The 22,622-nt window shown below is 41.8% G+C and overlaps 1 protein-coding gene across 2 annotated transcripts in view; it reads right to left on the reverse strand.

Annotated features, from left to right (window-relative positions):
• The window catches only part of tenm1 (teneurin transmembrane protein 1), a 168,695-nt gene that overhangs the window by 105,360 nt on the left and 40,713 nt on the right, over positions 1 to 22,622 (reverse strand). For both annotated transcript variants that reach the window (XM_061048927.1, XM_061048928.1), the window contains exons 4-5: positions 10,791 to 11,034; positions 4,479 to 4,717 (exon numbers count right to left, since the gene is read on the reverse strand). In XM_061048927.1, the coding sequence (XP_060904910.1) occupies positions 4,479 to 4,717; positions 10,791 to 11,034 (483 nt within the window). The remainder of the gene's footprint in view (positions 1 to 4,478; positions 4,718 to 10,790; positions 11,035 to 22,622) is intronic.

Genomic DNA, 22,622 nt, shown 5'->3' on the forward strand with positions numbered 1-22,622 from the left:
ACATTTCAATTGCAAATAAAGACAAGGCTGTTCGTTATTTGTAAACTAAATTAAAGATGAAAAATTGGCAGACTGAACTGACTCAAAGGAGTGGAAACGTGTAGGCACGTCCCCGTTAAATAAAGGATTTTTATACTGCCCCAATGTGCCTCAGATTCTCAGTTTAGTCTGCCAATTCTTCTTACCATGAACTCTGTTTGCAAATAACCTGCACAGTCATTTATTTATTTGCAATTTAACCTCTGCCCCTGCTCCTTCCTTCACATCATTGTTCTATTTTCTGACCCTGTGCAGCTCTCGCCTCATTCTAGTTACTCAAACGTCTATTATTCGTTGCTTCTTATGTAATAGATATTCTTTTGTCTTTGGGTATTGCTAACTGAATGTCTTTAACAAAAATGATATGAAGGCATCATGATCATTAGAAAACCAAAAAACAAGAGCTTCCTCTGCAGATTTATAGATAATAATAATCAGTAGCCAGAGACGCCATCTGTCTTTGTTTGGGTTCAATTGGAGACTGTACTGAGTCTGACCCCTGTGAATTATGGCTAATTTCAGAGGCAGATGCTTCTGAATTGCCATCAAACGGTGAAAGCAGATTTACTGAAGGAAGCCTGTGTGAAAATAATGAACTTAAAGCCACTAATGACTCATTTGGTTCTTCGTGGAACCGCCAGGTCCCCTGAAGCGGCTCACGCTGCAGATACAGAGAATCCTAGCTTTACGTCTACACCGTGTGTGTTGCTGTGTGTGCCTGAAATGTGATTTGGAGGTGATCATTTGATTGCAGGGTGCCGCTGACTTGCTCATTTCACTTGCGTCAAAAGCATCTTCCTGTTGCCATAGAGATGATTATCTTTCAGAAACCGACACATCGCGCCCTCTTCTCAGATTGGATTCAACAGCCGAGGGTTGTAACTGTTTAAATCAGCAAGACGTTCATTAATGCAGAAAACACTCTAATTAGCCTTTTTCTGACAGCATGATAGAACAATAGCAGGTAGGGTTTTATGGAGGCAGAACCTAAACGAGGCTTAGAATAGAAAATGAGTTACTGGTAGTGTTGTCAGAAGCAATATTCTTCAAGATTACCGATGCAATCTTAATCTGTCCTCTATCTCTCCTTAAATGCCCCATTCGCTATCATAATGCCTGCTGCTCATATCTGATGGCCGTGTTGTGCTTAATAACAAGCTACGACTGCATGAGGGAGGGGTACGTTGGGAGATAAACAAATTAACAAAGCTATTCGCAGCCCCTGAAACACCGGGGGGTGCGGGAGGAGAGGAAAGAGGGCAGTAAAGACAGAGAGGAGGCCTGCCTTAGCTAATAACAACAGGGGGCATACGCAGCAATCACTTAGGCACAGCATTATCTCTGCAATCATGCATCGTCCTATTGTTGTGCTAATTTGAAACCTTAATTTGAGACTTAATATTATTGCCTCATTATTTGCTGGGTGACTTATTTCCCCTCCAAAATCAATAAACAAGTCTTATAACTCACAAAGCGCTTTAAAGCCTGACAGTCATTTAAGGTGGATATTGAACATTTTGTCCAAACTGTCGGGGTAAGAGGATTCGCTACAAATGATCCGTTTCAGATATTAGGAGCTACATCAGGATCTGCTGGTTCACTCCTGGTCAATCTGTGCCTCCACTTAGCATGTGAGATCAGTTTTCCAGCTCAGTAACGTCCTGCTCCTTGGTCGACTGCAGCAGGAAGTGTACAGTTATGGCTGCAGCATCACGAGTAAAGATGAAGATTCAGCCAAAAACAACAGCTGTGTTAAAAATGGCTTTCACCAAGAGGGGGAAGCATCTCCAGCTATGTGAAATGTTGGACTCCAGCTTGGCACGACCATAAAGGAATATGTTTTTGGGTTTTTTTTCTAACACGCAGACGTGTTGGTGAAGTTGGCTGTGTCTGCAGAATCATGCTGACATGCAACACACACAGTAGTCACCTACTGCAGGTTAAAAAAAAACTATTAATGCAAATACATAAGGCTGCAAATTAGGACTATTTTATCATTTTTTATCTTTTCATAATTAACTTGATTTACCCATAATCCTTTCATTCACAAGATATCAGACAATAATTAGTTTAGCCTGAGCGTTAGGAGTTTTCACTTGAAAACAAATTTTTCCTTACTAATCACGTTATTGACTTGTGTAATGGATACAAGAAAAGAAAAAGAAAGTCACAATCCATTCAAAAATATCCACAAAGAAGCCTCTTCAATAAGACAATAACAATAAATATGCACAACCGCCCGGGCACAGTAGAATCCCCTGAAGGAGCTGATTATATTTGGAATTAAGGATCATTCATTATCATATATTAAACACTGGATATTATTTATTCTGTTTCTTATTATAATTCCTATGATAATAATAATTAATCTTCAATAAGAACCTATTCTAATGAGACACAGAGTCAAAATCTGTAAATACAGCGAAAGTAAACATGGATATTATTTGATGAAGATGAAACCGTGCCAAACTACTGGAGGAGAACCCTTTTTTTTGTGCATGGCTGTTAATGAATTCATAAAAATGACTGAATCATTATGTAATGAGGGAACCTAATCATCTCGTGGCCTGTGTCTCAACCTCTCCCCCTAGACAAAGACATTAAGTCCATGACCGCTTTAATCTCACTATTAGAATATTTTTGATTTACAGGCTAACATATCATCTATGCCTACATCCCATAAGTCTTGGTAGAGTTGCCATGGTGATGTCAACATACAGATCGATCATTGCCAAGCAGGACTGGAGCATGACACCAATTAAAAGGTGATGTCGTCTCCGAGTCATCACTCACACTCCTCACTAATGCACTAATTACCGAGGCCGGGACATTAATGGAATAGCATGGTTCAGCCTGGGGATTAATCTGCATGGATTCACCACTGTGTGTGTGATGTCTGTCTGTGATGTGTGTGTGTGTGTGTGTGTGTGTGTGTGTGTGTGTGCGTGTGTGTGTGTGTGTGTGATGTCTGTCTGTGATGTGTGTGTGTGTGTGTGTGTGTGTGTGTGTGCGTGCGTGCGTGTGTGCGTGCGTGTGTGTGTGATGTCTGTCTGTGATGTGTGTGTGTGTGTGTGTGTGTGTGTGCGTGTGTGTGAGTGTGTGTGAATAATGTGAACCCCCCCGCCTGCTCCCGCGTGACCTTGAGCACCACCACGGGAGGGAAATGAACCGGCTGGCTGCAGGGTTGTGATATCTGCACTTTGGGGCAGCGGAGAGGAGACGATGTATTGAGGATGAGCGACGGGCCAAGGTTGAGAAGGAACAGGGACATCGGTGCAATCATACGGATCAATACATGAATGTGTTTGTAACTTTGAAAAGCTGATCCTCTATCAAATGGAAAAATGACTTTAATAACTTTCTTTATTTTTTTTTTTGTTTAATAGTCTGTTAATTATCAATCATGAAAACTGTCATTGATCTACACACAATGTCAGAAATATTATAGATTCATCAGGAGTTGTCAAAGTGCAGATGAAAGTATTCAGATCCAAAACTGCTACTAATATAATTTTAAACAAACTTTTTTTTTTTTTTTTTTAAAGCACAAATATTTAAAGGCAGGTTTGGTAATATTCTCCAGATCCACTTTTTAAGATTTTGGTTGAAATTGTCTTTAGGTCCTGACAGAAATTAATAACTCATTCGCTCTGAACAAGGACTGAAAAAAATCCGTCATCTGTAGCAGTTGTAAGCCTGGAAAAACTTCGACCAATGTCTGCACGAGCCGCCATTTTTATGAACCAATCACGCCTCCCTGTCTCCCTGCTCGTTCTCTACCCCATGCATGCACGAGCCCACACAGTATGAGCTGAGCTCCACTTCTGGACCAACAGTACTTGTGCATGTAAGTGAGGGGCGTGGCTTTAGAGGGAGCACAGAGGGGAGGGGCTTGGGTGCAGACGTAGCACTGAGGGAATACTACTTTCAAAATCATGCTAGTTTTCCAAAATTACCAACCCTGCCTAAAGTCCATAAGCGTAAACAATCTTAGATGTTAAAACATTTAAATCACACTGAGAGGTGTAAAGGGAATAGATTGTGTTTGTATACTTGTGTGTGTGTGTTAGAGACAGAAAAGGGGAACAAGTTAATGTGGTGGTTTTAGTATTATAATTACTTACAATTAAAGGGTCACATTTAGAATATATGACCTTCTCTTTCCTCTTTCCCTTCTTTTATTTGTCTCCCTTTGATGCCAACAACATTTTGTGTGTGTAAAACACACTGCTCGGTTTTGCCGGTCTATATTTTTTATTGATTCTTTTTTTTAATTAATTAGGCAGTCTCTCGTCAAGCCTCCCAATTCCCTAGCCCATCTTTCAACTTTTTAGAAAATCTTGATTCTTTAAATAAAATCAGCACCTAAAAAAAGCAACAATGGAGCTACACATGACAAACATGTGGTCAGGGAAGTTCTTGTGAATTCTGTAACTCACCAATGACGTATGTGAGCAACAGGGCGAGGGTGAGCGTAAGCAGCGACGCCGACAGGGCTGTACACTTCCAGTTGCAGCAGCGGTGAGGCTTGTTGAAGGTAAACAGTGGTCTGGTCACGCTGCTGCGAGGAAGAGGCCGGGGTGGAGGGGAGTACACAGTCCCAGACGTCAGGGGGTAACCCTGCCCGGCCCCAGACAGGAGAGCTGATGAACCAGAGCCCTGCTTGAACAGGAAGTGTCTGTGGGAGAAACACAAAGATGACATTTCAAACTCTCGCACATAAGTTAGCCGCCGACCCTGAGCTACTGTTCCTACCTCTGTTAATCTTTTGTATGTTAAATACCTTACAATGTGGATGATTTACCACTGCAGTCCTAAGTGATTGATGAAACAATTCATTTATGATTTAGAAGAAAAAAGCAGAACTCTCATTTTGAGTCATCCACATTTGATTGTGGCTGCTGAAATGCCAACTGTTACTAGCTGGTTGTAGGCTATTAGCTGTAACAAGCGAGCTAATTAAGCTAACATATAGGCTTAAGTATCCCACTGACTGTCCTCAGCTGACTCCCTTTCAAATCAGGTATCTGTTACATCAGACGACATAAAGTCTTCAAAATGAAAAGAGAAGCATGTTTCTTTTGTTGTGGTTTAGAGCTACATTGTCCTATCAGTACTGTAGGCCTCTATAAGAAACAATGCTAAAGTTATCAGGCTGTTGAACCTTCTTGTTCAAATGTTTTCATTTTTAATGTGTGATTATGTTTTTGGTAGATACATCTGGGCTTTCTGGTCGTATACTTCCCCCAATCCAGTAAAGAGCGGGACACACACAGTTTCTGATTAGGAGCTTTGAAGTACAATTGGACACAAATGTTTTTTTTTTTCTTACGCAATCAAGCTTACCCACACAAACTAGGTATTGATGCACTTGGCCTTGGGAATCTGACTCGATTACTATTATGTGTATTGAGCTAGTCAGAGAGACATGCTAGTGATTGCAGCTGATCTCAAAGCAGATAAACACACTGTTCAATCCATTCCTTTCTTCCTTTTTATCTTTAGTGTTTGGTAAAGCCTAGAAAATGTGACCCCACCCCTGACCTTTTAAATGTTAAGTATCTATATTCAGTCCTGTGCAGAGCATTTTGGGCAGATGGAGAAATCCTTGGTCATGATAAGACATTTACTGTTTTGGGTTTCTCAAAAGAACAGCTAATTGCTGTCCTCGGTCTACGGGAGCCACTCCACAAACCACCTGCCACTCTGGGACTACTGTTTTTGTGTCGTTATAAAGCAGGTTTTAGCTTGAATTTAAACAACATTCAAAGTTACCGTCCAGGACTATCTAGAACTATCTTCGCCAATTAGCTTAGCTTGCACACACATCATCTTTTCCAAGGTATCTGCTACCTTATTCTGATTCTATTTATGCAAATCTGCACTCAGTGGAATTCAGTCTCACTCTGAAGTACGCCTGACTGAAACTCATTTAAAGGGCCCCCTAGGTGGGGGATTTTAGAGGAGACCCCACTCCTGTTTTTTTTTGTTTTTTTAATGAAGCACAAAGTCTGGCTCATGATTCAGATATCACACACAGGACAGGCTGTTCCACTTTGCCAATTTATAACGATACAGTCCTCCTAAACCTCAACAGTCCTAAAAGCTCTCAGTGCTGTCAAGAACTAAGTAATTCAGTTAAACCTTTAATATCCCACATGTTTGTCTACATTTGTCTGCTTTTAATTTAAGTGGTCTTGAAAACGTGCAAGTAATGCATCATGAAAGATTCATCTAAAAGCTCAAATCAAGAAAGAAAGTAGGCAAAGAAAGTCCCCGAGAGCTACGATTCCTCTTGGATTTATATTATGCTCCTCTATAAATTCCCAACTTTATGAGAAAACTCTGGACAAATGTAAGACACAGATATTATTCCCATTTAGTAAACTACAACCAGTTAAACAATAGGAAACAAACTGCTGCGTGATACACCCACAGCACGCTGAAGATACTGCATTGGCCACGGAATATAAAGCGAAACTCTTTTCTATTCCGAGTCCTTCAGCAGTGAGGGAGCCCAAATTTGACAAAGTGCTTCTCTGGTGCAACATTATGAGCAGGGACTGTAATGCAGAGCAGCACTGATATGAAAGAGAATGAAAAAGCCTGGCAGCCAAAGATCAATGACTTACCTATTCCCTTTTTTTTGACTCATCAAAGCGACTACTTAAGTTATACGGGGTGTATTAGTTAAACCAAGATGAGGTTCATTTTCATTATAAAAAAAAAAAGAGAACGTAGATGGTGGATGATGATAGGAGACTCAGCTGAGGGGCAATTAATGGAGGTAGCATTTCATCTATACTGTGTTTGGATAATGGAGGCGGTTGGAGGGTGTCAGATGAGGAAGCAGAGATGTGGGGGCTTGGAAATTATGCAATTTGAAAAAGTGAATCTGGGAAGGCAATTAGAGGCCGTTGCAGGCTTGTTCCGGCCGTATTGACTTCCATCAGAAAGTGAACAAAGGATGCTGGTGCAGGCAAACAAAGAATGGTTTTTACTGGGCAAAAAAAACATCTGAGGTAAAAAAAAAACCAAAAAAAAACAGGGATGAATCACTGTTTTCTCTCTCTCTGCAGTGTGTATGCATTTTCTATAACAAAAAAATATCCTGGAGCTCCTGGAGTTCTCCGGCAGCAATGATTGCCCCAGGTTACCACACGCTCTCTGAGGGTTAATACCGGCAGTGAGTGCGATATGTGGAGACAGACATGCGGCTTGCCAGAGTGTTATTCTGTCCGAGCACGGAGGTGGTGAGGTCACAGACTGCTGGTTGGAAGGCGGTCTCTGAAGAGCCCTCAGAGGACAGGCCATTAAAGCGGGGCCAGACAGCAGACTGACACTGTCTTAGGACACCAGACTGCACCCGCCTTGTTCCTCATCCATTTACCCTCATACACGGCAAAAACACATCCATCTTCTCAAGTCATTTAGCCTCATATGCAGCCGTGAAGATGGATGTTGCCTTAAAAGAAGAGCTAAATTGTGCCATTGGGCTGGGAGTTTCAAAAATTCTTCTGCTAAGTAAGTTTTTGGTTCTATGATGTACGAGAGGGGAAAGCAGGCGGTGGCACTTTTGTCATGCAAATGACATGAAAATTCTTGGAACGTCGTGATTTGCATATAAGGGAACGGATGGAATTATTTCAAGGTTAGACAAGGCAAGTGTTTTTCTATAGGACTTTTTAAACAAAGAGGCAATTTAATGTGCTTTACATTAGGCAAAGCAGGCTTAAGAGCAACACAAAAAGACTGAAATTGAATTAAAATTGGGAAATGGAATAAGAAAGAAACAACAATTTTGATGTACAAAGAAAATCTCAGCACACTGACGGCATTTTTTTTTCTAATCATTCTTTTATATGAAGTCAACTATAGACCTCATTTGGGGTAAGATAGATGTTTTTTTTGCTTTCTGTGTGTTTTAGTTACTTTATTTACTTGACCCCCACCCCCCCACCCCGTATTTGTTTCAGTGTGTTCCTCCAGCTCTCCATCTGTCTATGATGTGGCCCTGTGGCTGTGTTTAACATGAAAGACAGATGACATCCATCTCTCCCTGTTTGCCTCCTCTCCTCTCCGCATCCAGCGTCTGCTGAAGGCTGTGAGTCAGACGGGGGGGGGGGGACACAGGAGGATGCACATGGAACAAGCACACACCTAAGGGTCAATGGTAGTTCAACTCTGTGAGGCCAGATAATAAACTTGGGGCAAACACACACACACACCGACACACACATATAGAAACATAACTCTGCGCTCAGATGCCCTCACAGGACAAGCATACACAAAGAGATGTCAAACAGGGTGAGTGTTTTCACATTTTTGAGGCCAGTACACAGGTCGTGCCCGCTGTGGTGCATTTATTTCTCTGCAGAAGGTGGATTAGAGCAAAAGGGATCAGAATCCATCTGAAGAAATTGCATTTGTCAAAGCGTATGGAACTCTTGTCTCCTTTTGAGGTGCTTTTAAAAAAGGCTCCAGTGTTCGTCCTGGCTCCCTGCCTTTGATCATCACAGACAATATCCAGGGGCGACGCCCAGGAAGCTCTGAATTCATATCAGAGGGCAGATTTCCCCCGAGACAAGAAGAAAATGAGAGTTCCCACTCTCCAGGAGGTCGGAGACTATAGCACCCAAAGGCTGTCTCTACCTGGGTACAAGCGTGTAGCTGTGTAGGTGGAGCCCTTTGTGATGCATGTACAGGTATGTGTGTGTGTGTGCGTGTGTGTACAAGTTGAGTTTGGTGTGTAGTTGTACATGCACAGTGTAAGAGTAGTCTCAGTTCTCAGCGATAAGAGGGAGGAAATAAGGCAGGGCACCAGTCAATTTCTTACAGTGCCAACATTTGTTATGCCTCTTAACACACCCAGTGTGAGCTCCGGTCAGATATATTGAATATCCATATCTGTATCCTGCCACTTACACAGGCCGGCCCTCTCCAGAAACATAACGGATATGCAGCTGAAAAGGAAATCTATGCACACTTCAAACAATCTTAATCTCTGCTGTCACAACATCAATACATTTCAATACAGATTCATCAAATACACATCCCGGAAAGCTGAAGTGTACCTGACAACAACAGATATCCTTCTTTTTTTTTTTGCCCTACTCATTTTTATTAAGGTCACAGCCTTAATTAGAATTCTGCTGGCGTGAGCCCTCATGTCAAGTTTGTAAATACTTGATAAATCTTTAATCTCATGCCTTAGATTGGGCTGATAGCAGCTGCATCGGTGTAAGAGCTAAAAAATGAAATCTTTGGATTAGAAGTGTGTCTGAGAAAGTGAAGAGAAGAGAGAGGAGAGCGCTGGAATATTAAATCCAAGCGAAATCTGTTAAGCAGTGAAGTCATTTTTTTGTCCTCAAACCCACCGTAAGCTAGATAGAAAAGAGCCAATAATATCTGAATTATGTTACGAAGGGATACTATTCTATTGACTATGAATATAATTACATTTTATGGTTCAGAACTAATAGCGCCCTATCAAATGAAACTTATTTGACTATAAACTCCCAAATGCAAAAATGTATTACTACAAAAAAGGCCCCCATCCAATATACGGAGCCACTGCGGAAATTGAGTTTTATAATCACATCTCTCTTTGGGAGCGAGTTCTTTATGTTCAGCAAATATTCTTTGAATGATCTGAGACCAGAAAAGATGTGTGAATTGTGTTTATGTTGGATTGCCACTGAAAGCAAACACACACGTGAGTAATGTAATTACGACGCACTTCTGACAAGTCTTTTACATTAAGTTTCATGTCTGCTCCATGATTAATTTAAATAGTCACTGGATCTAATTTTATTCTTCCTCTCTTTTAAATGAGGTAAGATCTAATTATGGCCTAATGCATAACTTATTAAAGCATCTTCTTCTGTCGGGGCAGCCTGCCAATCTCACCCTCACTCATGATACCAGAATTCAGCTGCCGCACACAGCTCTCATTAAACATGCAGACGTTCTTATGCACCTTGCTGCTTCTTATTGCAGCCTCACAAATGAGTATCTCCTAAATAATTCTCTGATCAATTATTACTTCTGCGGGAAGGAAATGCTGCATTCTGTTTGATGGGATGAAATTCCAGCGGCTTTAAGCATTTGGCAGTATTTTTATGTCAGGCGGTACGCTTGGAGATTGAATAACAATGTGTTCCTGAAGAGAGTAATTTCTCTTGAAACTGAATTCCAGGGTTATTAGCTGTTACAAACTCACATGCTGGTCCTCTGGTAAATCTGTCATCAGTGGGGGGTAAGAGAATGAAAAGAACTTGAAAAAAACCCGAGAGATTCGTTCTGACTTTGATGGTTTGCAAAGTCCTGTAATAATACCCCAGAGGCCTGCCTGGTGTTCCACTTACTCCTTTCTACACGTGCAAAACATGTCCAAATCCTTTAGTCCAACATTCATTCTTAATCATTTGACTCTGATTTCTCTAAGAAATTACGAGAGTCTGCCAACTCACACTCTCACTTTAATCCAACGATCCTCATTTGTGAGATTAAAGAAAATGACACTGCGCTGAAGCAGGGCAATTTGCCTAGAAGATATTTTTCATTTGAAGGGTTTCGTTGCAAAATGACATTATTGCTGCTACAGAGTGAAAGCATTTTGGAAAGAAGCCCTCCGTTACTTTCAAACTCTTTAAATCATCTCAATTCTTTGTTAAAAAAAACAACATTAAAAACAGTATCATGACAACGTTAAAGAACGCATCTGGCGGTCATTTGCTGTATTCTCTTACCTGGTCTCTAGGGGAATGTTGCTGTTGAGCACCCAGCTGTTGTGAAGCTGTGCCTGGTCTGTGCTCGAGCTGGTGTCTGCCCCCTGGCTGCCCTGACTGGACTGGCACCGCGTTGGCATGGTCTTTCTCTGCAGGCTGACTTGAGTGTAGGGCGCCGGGCGGGCACAAGTGCAGGCATGGGGCGGCGGGGGCGGCGGGGGCAGCGGGCGAAATGTGAACTGACCACCTGGACTGCTGGGCAGCTCTGTGCAGAGAGACACAGAGAGAGAGAGGGACAGAGAGAGAGGCGGAGGAGGAGGAGGGAGGGACAGGGGAGAAATAAAGAAAGGTTTATTAGGAGCGCAGTGCCATAAATTACAAATAAAAGTGGTGTGTTAGTTGACAGTTTATTGTTATTACACTGATTGAGGGACATAAATCAGCTTGAATACTGTGCCTGTCCAGCATCTTCCCTTCCTACCTGCTTTGATACACTTCCAGCCAGCCTATAAATAGGTCCTTGGCTGCCTGCAACATTGAGCAGTCTTTAAAGAGCTAACAGCTCTGGCTTAATCTGCACCCGGCAGCCCAAACTACCCATGTGATGTTTATTATGAGATCTCTAGCTCCACGGAATGAGCTAGCCAGCTGTAACTCCCTCACACTGCTAACCCCGGGGTCTCTCTCCATCCATCATTTATCATTCTCTTTCACCATAACCCTCCCTCTCCCCAGTTCTTCCCTCCTGCTGCTTTCTCTCTCTCTTTCTGCTCCGTCTTTCAGAAGCGGGCGGCTAATTACAGTTTTGCCAAATGAAAAATGCCCGCATATGTTTGTTCAATGTGTGAATGTGTGTCTGTGCAGACGACTGAAGATGAGGTCGTTTGGCATGGGCATCAACGAGCACGCACCTGTTTGTATGTGTTAGTATGTAGTCACACCGGGCACCCTGGGACATTATTAGTTATCAGGGTTTATAGGGACAGCCCAAGCCATATGGCTGCAGCATGGTTCTACGAACATGGCAAATCCCTCGTCCCAGAAGACCAATTCTGTCCAGCTGTATTGACAACAAATGTAACACTAGTCTCAAACTCAAAGTAAGGGACAAAGGAGTCCAGAATCTGGTAGACAGAAAGTATTCTCCCTCAATTTGCTGCCAAAACGTCAGCAATAATTTAGTATCTGGGAATGAAACCCACCTGGGAGAATACCACGGACCTCCCTATTCAACTGTAAGTAATACAGGAACAACACCAGAGAAGATATGTTATGATTCCTGGCAGATGATAACTGAGAAAAGAAAAATAATGAAATAATCCTGGTTCTCTACAGTTTCTATTGCTAACATAAAAAACCTGCATGTTGCTCAAATCTGCTTGTCAGCTACCATTATGTCTAGAATTGAGGAAACATTTTCTTCAAATATTGCAGGGAAACAGTTATGAAATGTGTTATTGTCGACATTGCCATAATACTAAATCTGGGCACATGCACTGAAATTTGAGGCAATGATAAAGTCATTCTGCTCTGATCTCCTTTCACTAAATTAACCTTTTGAACGGACATGTAAGACAACACACACTGTCGTTCACACCTATGTTCATGGACAAACACACAGCACATCAGGTTTTACGACTCTCACTCGTTCCAAATCCACATTTACAAGATAAATATCGTAGCAGTGTTGTAGGAATGCAATGGCAGGGCAGTCAACGGTCTATAAACATTTCCACAGTCATTTCTCCATGATGCAATCTGTCCAACTGAAATAGCCTTTTTGAACATTATAATAGTAGCACTTATGATGCTTCCTTTGCTTTTTTGTGTGGATTTAAATCTGCACATTTGATACTAGTGTTTCCAAAATGACTGAAAAAATGGTTTCAACAAATGAAGGTCTTCATCGTCCAAAACGTGTTGCTGCTGGTTACTGATGTTCCAACATGGCTGAATTGTCCAAACCCTGTGAATCAAATATTTGTCTCCATTTTCTGCATACTGACAAAATGAAATGATCTCGTCTTTACTCATGGCAGGCCATTACTCACAAACGTTAGTCTCATAGTTTTAAACAAACATGCAGGGGTCTCTCACTACACTTCCTTGCTCCATTGTTGTTTATCGCTCCGGGCCATCTGCTATGATGCACACTACAAGCTCACACATTAAATGAGATATTTCTGGCATGTTTGGTATGTTTTTTTTTTTTTTTTTAATAACAACAGCTGAACTCTGCAGTCTTTTCAAACTCTGCATGTCTCATATCCTGCAATGCACAGCGCCTGCACGAACCTTAATAACTGAAGTCTCCTGAGTAAATATATCCTATTGCATTGTCCTATAAAACCCATCCTGCTTCTTCTCACCACACTAAATCACATGGCTATTCCTCCAGCTAATCAGACCGCGCATAAACAGCCTCTATAAGAGACCTGCTAAAATGACAGGAAATGTATTTGTGTCATCACCTGGAGGTGCTGTTTAGTCTCATCTAATGGATGTGGGAAATGGAAGTTATTTTAGTCTGAACCACCTCTGAGTATTAAAAATTACATGCTTAGGGAAAAGTGACAGAACACTTTTGGAACAGCTCTGCATAGTGTGTCATTGTAATGCAGCAGGAGCTTTAAAGTGGTGCTTCAGTTTTTAGCAGCCTTTCTGATTCATCAGTAACTGGGAGAACTTTGAGTGCAGCCAGAAATCCCTCGCTTCAAGGTTTTTCTTTTTTCTTTTTCTTTTGGAGGTAGATGTTTTAAACATTTGTCACAAAAAAAGGCTTTTCTAAAAAAGAACATCACAGGCGGTACATTTCCAGAGCTGGGCAATGAGTTGGCAATGAGCACTCAGGTTGTGCTTGATGCACTTGAATCAGCTTGAGACTTGACTTGAATGTGACTTTGTTGACTTCAGACTTGTCTTGGACTGGAGAACAGCACGAGGGAGTCGGAAATTGTAAAACCACTGTAACTGTTTCTGCCAAAGCAGAGTTTTGATTTATTCAAAGCTGACAAATGCTCTTAGACATCACAATGTCACCTGTCAGCCACAGGCGTGTCCCCGAATCAAAACAATCAGCTAGGTAGCAAACTCTTTTTTTATACAAGCTCGCTCTAAATGTGACAAGCACTGTTAGTCAAGACATACTGGGAGCCTTTGGTTAAAGTCGATACACCATTGTTTATGATTCGCTGCTGACTGATTTAGAATTGTGCTTAAAATGAGTCATCTGAGAAAGAAACACAAAAGTAAAAAAAAGTATTGAAGGAGAATTTTGTACTGTAGCCACACGTCACTGGTTGGGGATGTAGCTCAGCCTAATGCTGCACTATCACCTGAAAGGTCAACAAGACCGTGGAAGAATGGCATCCCGTAGTGAGGCGCAGTTTGGCAGTATTTTGATCTATAAAATGGAGATAAATGAATAAATAGTCAGAGTCAGGTTAAACTGGCATATCAACTGGAGCGATGTGTAACCACCAGGACTGAAGGCTGGTGTTGTTAGCAATGCTAACATTAGCCACTCTCAGTAAATCCATTTGACACGTTAACAGACGGCTAAATTCAGCCCACAATGCATTGCATTTTGGTTCACTTCCTTTGTTTGGTCCTGATCACTTTCTCAACGACTGAGAATCGAACTCTGGTGCACTTGGAGCCGAACTGAGACCCATGGTTTCAAGCTGACCAGCGTTCGGTTCTTTGAGCCACACCAGATTTCGTTTGAGCGTTCACACCACCTCCAAACCAAACAAACTACCCGACAAAGCGCACCAGAGTTCGTTTCAAACAGACCAAATGCACCCTAAATGTGCCTGTGTGACATTTGGCATGTGGCCCATGTGGATTAAACATAGAACTGACATATACAGAAAAATATATTGAGATATATATCGTGTATCACCATTGAGCTAAGGTCAGCATGATTTCCTTGTATCAAATTCAATAGTTGGGTGGCTGTGGCTCAGTGGAAGAGTCGTCGCCTCTCATCGGACGGTTAAGGGTTCAATCCCCTGCTCCTGCAGCAACATGTCCGATGTGTCTTTGGGCAAGACACTTAACCCCCAATTGCGTATGAATGGGATTCGTTACTTCTGATGGATGATGCTACACAGCAGCCTCTACCATCAGTGTGTGAATGTGTAGGTGTGACCTGCAGTGTAAAAGTGCTTTGAGTAGTCAGAAGACTAGAATAGCGCTATATAAGCTCAAGTCCATTTACCATTTACCAATAGTTTGAAGAAAAAAAAAACATGTAGTGAAAAAAGAACATTCTCTTGAAATATAATTTGTTCTATATGTGAAAATAAATTACTTTCCATTGGGGGTGATTTGCTAATTTAGTGTTTTCTATCAGTTAGCTATTCATTGATAAAGCACTTTTAGTGAAAACCAAATTAATAATCTCTGCTCTAACAATTAATTCCCAATTGATTTGTTTCCATAATTTCCCACAACATTTGGAGAGTCAAAGATAATAAATGTAGAGAGATGCTCGTGTTTTTCTTGAAGCTCAAAAAAAGCCCCGGATCAATACTTTTGAAAATGCCGTTCTTTGCTCGAGTCTTAGTTAGACTTTGTCTGCCTGCTAAATACCAAAGACTTTCAAACATCATGCCCTAGTTTGTAACTGAGGCTCCAGGTCTACGTCCTGGATCAGTGGCACATCATCCATGTTAAACCAGAGTGGATGAGTAAACTGATCTGTATGTGTTCAGGTTAAAATTATCCAAAACAAGCAACAAGAAAATGTTCCAGTCATTCTTCATTATGGCGATATCAACATGTGGAGGTGAAATTCTGAAGCACCAATACTTAGTTTAGATTCAAACTGGTCTCTGTACATTTCCAACTTTGTGTTCAAGTTGAAGAAAATGAAAATGCTTTTAACCTCAAATGCCTTGCAATTGTTTCGAAACCAAAATTTAAAAAAAATCCAATTAACTTCTATCTCTTTAGTCTCAGATGACATTTATTTCATTCATAATTTAAACTTTCAGGGGAAGCAGGATTTCTAAAGCTCTGGGTACACGGTCTGGACAGAGTCACCTGCTGTTTGTGTTTGGTTGTGAGTGAAAAGCATGGCGCGAGGAGAAAGGACAGGGATGGAGGGCCAGAGGAGAATGTAATCTTGGTGAGTAGGGTGACACAGGGGCCCGGGCTGCCAGATGGTGCTTTAAAAGGCTTAGCTAAGGCAGCTTTGGGTCTCCGCTCACAAAAGATCCACAAACGGATTCAGTTCCTCTGTTCTCTCACAAACGCACAAATGGCAGAGAGACAGTCGCTAAGTCGTTCTTCCCCTCTTCCTCCATCGCACAAAGTCAAATGAAACACGCAAGCTGTGATGAACTGTTACATAGGAGATGTAACCTAAATATGCCTGGAGTTGTAGGGCAAAGGTCAAGCAGTGTATTGCCATGAGTACAAAAACATTAAATCAAGTCTGTGGGGAGCTGATAGAAGCCATGGGTGGGGCCCGTACAGCTCTAGATGACAGTCGTGACAGTGTGGAGCATCCTCCTCCCTGGGGTTCCTCTGAGACTCAGCCCTCCAGACACTTTTGAAAGTCGCTTATGAGATATTTTCCTAGAATCCTCAGCTTTTGGTTACATAAGCAAGATATGAGGAAAAGCCTTTTAAAGCCAGCAGAAGGGAGATCTGGGGGGATTTACTGCAAATGTAACAGGTAACAGGTATTTGGGCTAGGTATTAAAAATGCATTACTGTAGGTGAGATGGAAATGAAATAGCAAACAGATTACGTATTTATGACAATTTGGGGATTCAAAGTCGACTGATACTAATGTAATGAGAGTCGAGCAGAGTAATATATGACTCAGGTACAAACACCAGCTCACACAGTTAGGGTGGTGTTTGTAATGACTTAGCTCACATGACAGTGGAAGTGTCTTCGTTAGGGATATTAACATTCATGTTTAACAGTGTTGAAAAAATGAATCATGTGTGCAAAATAATCCCCACGCAATAATGTTTATGAAGACTCTTCATGCTCGTCGTTTGAATGTTCCACGCTCAGTTTGGATGAGAGTGGCAGATGTTCGGCTCTACCTGTACATGGTGCTTTTGTTAATTGGGTGGAGAAAATTAAAGTGTGATGATGTTCAGAAAAAAAAAAAACCAAGGCATTTTGATTTTTTTTACTATTCCTATGAAGTAAGGGACTGTGGGGAAATTATTTAGTGGGAAGAGGGTCAAACAAGAGTAAATTGCTGTTTTTACATAGTGAGCCTCATAGCATAATTGCCTGAGTCATATTTTAAGGTTTTCAGAGAAAGTACATTTACTGTATAGAAGTTGGAAGAAATATGAGCTAGCTTACCAGAAGAATCAAAGACAAGAGCTAATGCTTCACTTGTGGTCAACTGAGCCCTGTTTTTCAAGGGGGCCGCCATCTTTGTATGTAGCGTCCAAAAATGACTAAGTCAAAGAGATGACTTCGGTCTCCTGAGGTAAGATGTGACACTAAAAAACAGCCCTTGAAGTGTGAAAGCCCTAAAAATGACATTTCTGTCTGTGAGGAGGGAAGTTGTGGAAGAAAAAGGTACGGTCTAACTTCTTTGTCCTATAATGATATTTTATTTCACAAAGTTATATCGAAAATGTCATTGTGACATCAAAATAATAGCTTTTTTGTGTGTGTGTGTTTCTTTTTAATAAAGGTGCCTTTAGTTGTATGCAGATGATAATAGTCCAGCCTCTGTCTCACAGCTTTATTCTCTCATCAAAATCAGACGCCGGCTCCTTTGTTCACTCATTCAGTCGCTTTAATAACAGTTTTTTTAGGCAGCTCTTTACACAAAATAACAGAGTAGCTGCATATATATTCATCATTTTCTTATATAAGTCGTAATAAGCAAGGTGTTTGGGATATTAGGGTGATGAAATTGCATTTTTTCTTATTTCGATATGTAAAACAGGAGAGTCTGATTATTCATAATGCTGAAGAGGACCGGACGTTTTCATAAGATACATCCCTCCTTCACTTGCCGATCGTTTCCATACAACCCCTGAGTGGTGATGGTGGAAGCAACACACAGAAAATGTATAGCTTTTTTGATTATAAGAGGCCGACAGGTTTGCAGTGTAGAGGACAAAAACATGAGCCACAATAACTTTAAAGTCTAATATTTAACCAGGTTTCATCCTCTCCTTCAGTCTTCGTGTTTGCTCACACCCCCTGCCTCTCTCGCTCCCTCTCTACATTATTGTGCCCATGCAGCGCTCCAGTGCCGAGTTAATTTCACTTATTACAGGGAAGGCGTATAAAATCCATAGAGCCTGACCTCAACAATATCAAACCTGCCTGTCGAACAGAGGAATACGATCGTTTTAGAGAACATTTAACACAATTGTTGGACCAATCTCAGAAAGAAAAAAAAAAAAAAACATCATCCACCCCACTCTAAAAATAAAAGCCTAATAATTTCCCCTAGGATGGCTTTTCATCTATCTCGCTTCTTAATTGACTTGCATAAAATTGCCACAAAGTTTATTCCACTGCTGTGCGTTCGATGAAATAAATAATTAACCCCATAAAAAGGTCAGACAACTGAAATTAGAGCTCACTGCTTTTTGTTCTTCTTCTTTTGGTGGTAATGAGATGGGACCCTGGCCTAGCTGACCATCTGACTCTTTCTAATAATGCGTCTTTGTCTTAACGTCTCCTGACCAGAGATAAGACATTATCTCATTAAAAACTTCCAATGTGACTCCTTTCATTGGTCGGCCTGCTGATGAAGTCGGTGTGAAGGATGGTAATATCGATAAGAACGATAGTGTATGATAAGAAGGACTCATATTCCTAATGATCATGGGGAACATGATGACGTGGATGAAGCTGATGTTGCTGATAGTGGCTGCGTTCGTGGTGATGAAAATAATGAAGATAATGGCGATAGAATCGGTAATAACAGTGATAACAAAGATGGTGCAAACAGCAGCAATGGCGGCTGAAACACTGATAATTACATTGATGACAGTGGACTCTGAGACTACAATTAGAATAAAAACAGCCATTGATTCATCTCTGCAGACACAGAGGATAAACGGTGGGATCTCCATTTAACAAAGTGACACAATCATGCTGTCCAATTAAAGCAAGAAAATACAAATGAAGAAACCAAGCTTCCCCCCCCCCCCCTCTCATACAGAAGCCAGTCGATTTTCATACACAGCCTGATAATTAGCAGCCATGCATCATACAGCCTTTTTCCTACCGGAGGACTCACTCACTGTGAGTGCAGCCATGCGTGTGTATTGGTACGACTACGTGCGTTGTATGCATGTACATGAAGGTGTATATTTGTGTGCATATTTGTGTAATTGCTTGTTTTGTACCCCATCTTCAAAAACAACTCTGGAGCAGCTTCACAATCATGTTTAGGCTGCAGGTGATTCTGAAAGTTGCATTTCCCTGGAGACAACACGAAGCCTCCTGAGTGCAGCGCCTGTGCTCTACAGCAAGAGGCTTACCATCACTCAAACACTTCACTGCAGGGGCCCGCGCTCAAATTACATTTTCACAAGAGCAACCTCCTTCGGTCCTGCGCTATTTAAATGATCTGTTTAAAACTTGTAATTAGTCAGCCGATGTTATGCACAAATTAACAACCAGACCAAACTTTTTTTTTCCGATCTCAATGAATGTTGGCTGCATTGCTGTTGAGGCCAGTTTTTTTTTCTGGATATAGCCTGTAGTGTTCTAGCAGCTAGCTGAGCTCAGCTCATCTCTCCTGAGAGCACAGTAGTGTCCTGATCTTCCTGACCTTGTCTCAGCTGCAGGGTGCCCCGTCACTGCCACCTGCCATGGAGCTGTGCAGGTGTTTGTGTGTACGTATGTGCGCGCAATGGTGCATGTCATATGTCCATGGGTGTGCATGCATGCATAAGTATGCACATGAGTATCTATAAGGGCTTCTGAGCATGCTCAGTATTGGTGCGATGTCATGTGAGTTATAGCCCTTGCAGTAATTTGCATCACCAGGAAGAGGGCGTGACAAGGTGTTTGAGACTCAAGAAGTGAAACACCACGATGGCCATTACGGTGATTAGTGCTTACATTCCTCTTTAACAAGCCTCATGATTCTCCTTCTCCTACTCTCTCACTCTCTCACACACCTATATGAACACAAACACCATCTCCCTCCGTCCCAAAACAATCACAACGAGTACACGCAGAGTATGGAAGAATTTCGCTTGCACACACATGCATACACTAGATTTCCTCAGACTGCACTAAAACAGGAGAAAGTGCCTGAATTTGACAGCAAACAAACCAACATGAAGAGATTCCTGGCAGGCTAAAGAGAGTGTAGTATCAAAGCTACAAGAATGCACCACCAGCAGCCCATTTTTTTCACTGGCTGAGAGAGGCAGAGAGTATGCGCAGTGTTGTAGCAGACCTGAGCTGCTGGTAATTAGAATGGGCTCTGAGGAGAGACAGGCGGTGGAATGAATGCAAATGAATTCACTGGCTCCAGCACTAGGCTCCACAACCTCACTTTTCATATAGCATGCCTTATAGACATGAAGCCACTGGCACAAACAAGAGCGGTGCTACACAGTAAACACTGAGTGACATCATGGTGGACACACGTGCCAACATGTCCTCACACACAACAAGCACATGTGCACGAGAATGTGGATCCAGAGGCCTGAAACAAATACAAATCCCACAGTGCACACAGAAGCATGCACAGATACAAAAACACCAACACACATTATCATAATCCCCGCAAAAGCCACAGTGTTTCTTGTGAAAAGAGAAAGGGGGAGAAAATGCTTGTTCCAAGCGAACATCCACAGCATGTCCCACAGCGCTATAAACAAACCCTTCTTAATTGGTGTCGATTTGGAATGAAGTGATGATTCATCATGCAGAACTCCCCAGAAGAGTATTGGAAACCCAATCATTTCTAATCCATATGACCTTGACAGAGGGCCAGAGTCAGACTCCAACTCCTTTCACATGCTTTGTCCAACAGACAATGTCAAGGCATTGTAACTGACTTTACGACTCGCTGTAACTGTAATCCACCAAAGTCAGATCACTTCACTGATTGCTCCATCTCAGCCAGCGGCAAATCTTTATGAAGCACTCAATTTTCCATAGCAGTCATAAATCAGGGTACTATAAGCTCTCCGTCTCCATGATGGCACACCAGAGACACTATTTCCATACCACGCCGCTCCAGTCAATAATTCCTACTCCCATTACATCTACCACCGCCGCTCGTGACTTAAAGAAGTCCACTGGTACCACTTCGGTTCACCTCCGCATCCCCTGGTGGATTTCCATGTGAAACTTTGATCAGAAAGGCTGTGGCTCTTCTCAAGGAGAAGCAGGTCGTCTGTGAAGGGGTCCTGCTCTTTACTAGCTGGTGCTGAAAATGAGTCTAATTAACACATCTCCCATCCTATCTTAACCAGACAACCGGGGCCAACTAGACTCTTATTATAGAGTAGATTATGCATGTAATGAACCCGCTGAGATTACGGTATGGAAAGCAGAGCATTCAGAAATACGTATATTATGTATATATATATATATATATATATATATAGGTATATACGTATATTCAACGTGCACAAGAGGAAATGACTGTGAATATGGAAAGCAGGAAGGGTGAGAGGTTGCTTGGTATTCCGACCGGGACATATAATAGATGGAGGAGCGAGATAAAGATGCAAAGCGTGCGCAAAAGACAGAGAGAGAGAATAAGAGAAAAGAGATGTGTCTTCAACACCACCTGCAGACTCGACCGGCGGCCATCTTGCGGTCAATGAGGTGAGTGCAGCCACCGCCCCGGGTCAGAATTAACACACACCAATGACAAGTCGGCACATGCCCTCTAGTGCAACAACACCTTGCCGTTCCACTCCACCGAACGCACCTATCACACTGATCACAACGCACACCCATGCTAACGCTTTCCTTTCTTTTCCGCGCGGCTCCGTCTGTCTCTCTTTCTCTCTCTCTCTCTCTCTCTCTTTTTTTAAAAACCGCACACACACAACAGGAGAAGCTGAACAAATGTGGGAACAGATGCCCCACATCAGACTGCAGTTGCCCTCTGCTCCCTTTGTTTCTCCAGAGAGGAATACAGTTAACAAAGATAAGACACCGCAGTCCTCTGCTGTCTCTATACACGCCTACGTTGCACACAACGAACACACCATTTCTTTTTTGTCTTTTGTTAATGTACAGATGAGTATAAGAATAGAGATGCAAGCTGCAAACAAACTATTTCAAAAGTCTCAAAGGCAAGTATCTTATTATAAAAAAGTATACAAATACATTTATTAAAAGACAATGCAAAGTGGTGCAAAATTGTAAAACGCCAAAATCTATATGGTTCAATTCATCAATGATTTATCACTAATTAAGCACAGATTTAAGGTTTGCTTATGAGTAGAGCTGAGGGGCTAAATTAAAAATCAATGATTCTTCTCTGATTCTGAAATATGGAATTACAAACTGTGTTTGCCTGCCATACAATCACACCAGGCATGTCATGGCTAGTGATACACTGCATGGCTCATATGAAGTCTTAAGAATGATGTTTTCTCCACCTAAAAGCTGTTAACTGTGTTGTACTTCCAGATCGGTGTCATGCATACAGATCAATATTTCATACAGCACCATTCTCATGGCTTCTTGTATTGCACTCAGCTGGGGCATTTTGGGGTTAGTATACTTTTGAAGTAGTGCTAGCTGCTAATGCTATCTGTGCCATTCTCGGGTTCACTGCAGTTGTCTCTAACCTCACTTGTGGTGTCATGTTTTATGATTTTACAGACTGCGAATGAATATTTCAGACAGTTCTAGACACAC

This window comes from Labrus mixtus, chromosome 10 (assembly GCF_963584025.1).
Source record: "Labrus mixtus chromosome 10, fLabMix1.1, whole genome shotgun sequence".
Classification (NCBI taxonomy): Eukaryota; Metazoa; Chordata; class Actinopteri; order Labriformes; family Labridae; genus Labrus; species Labrus mixtus.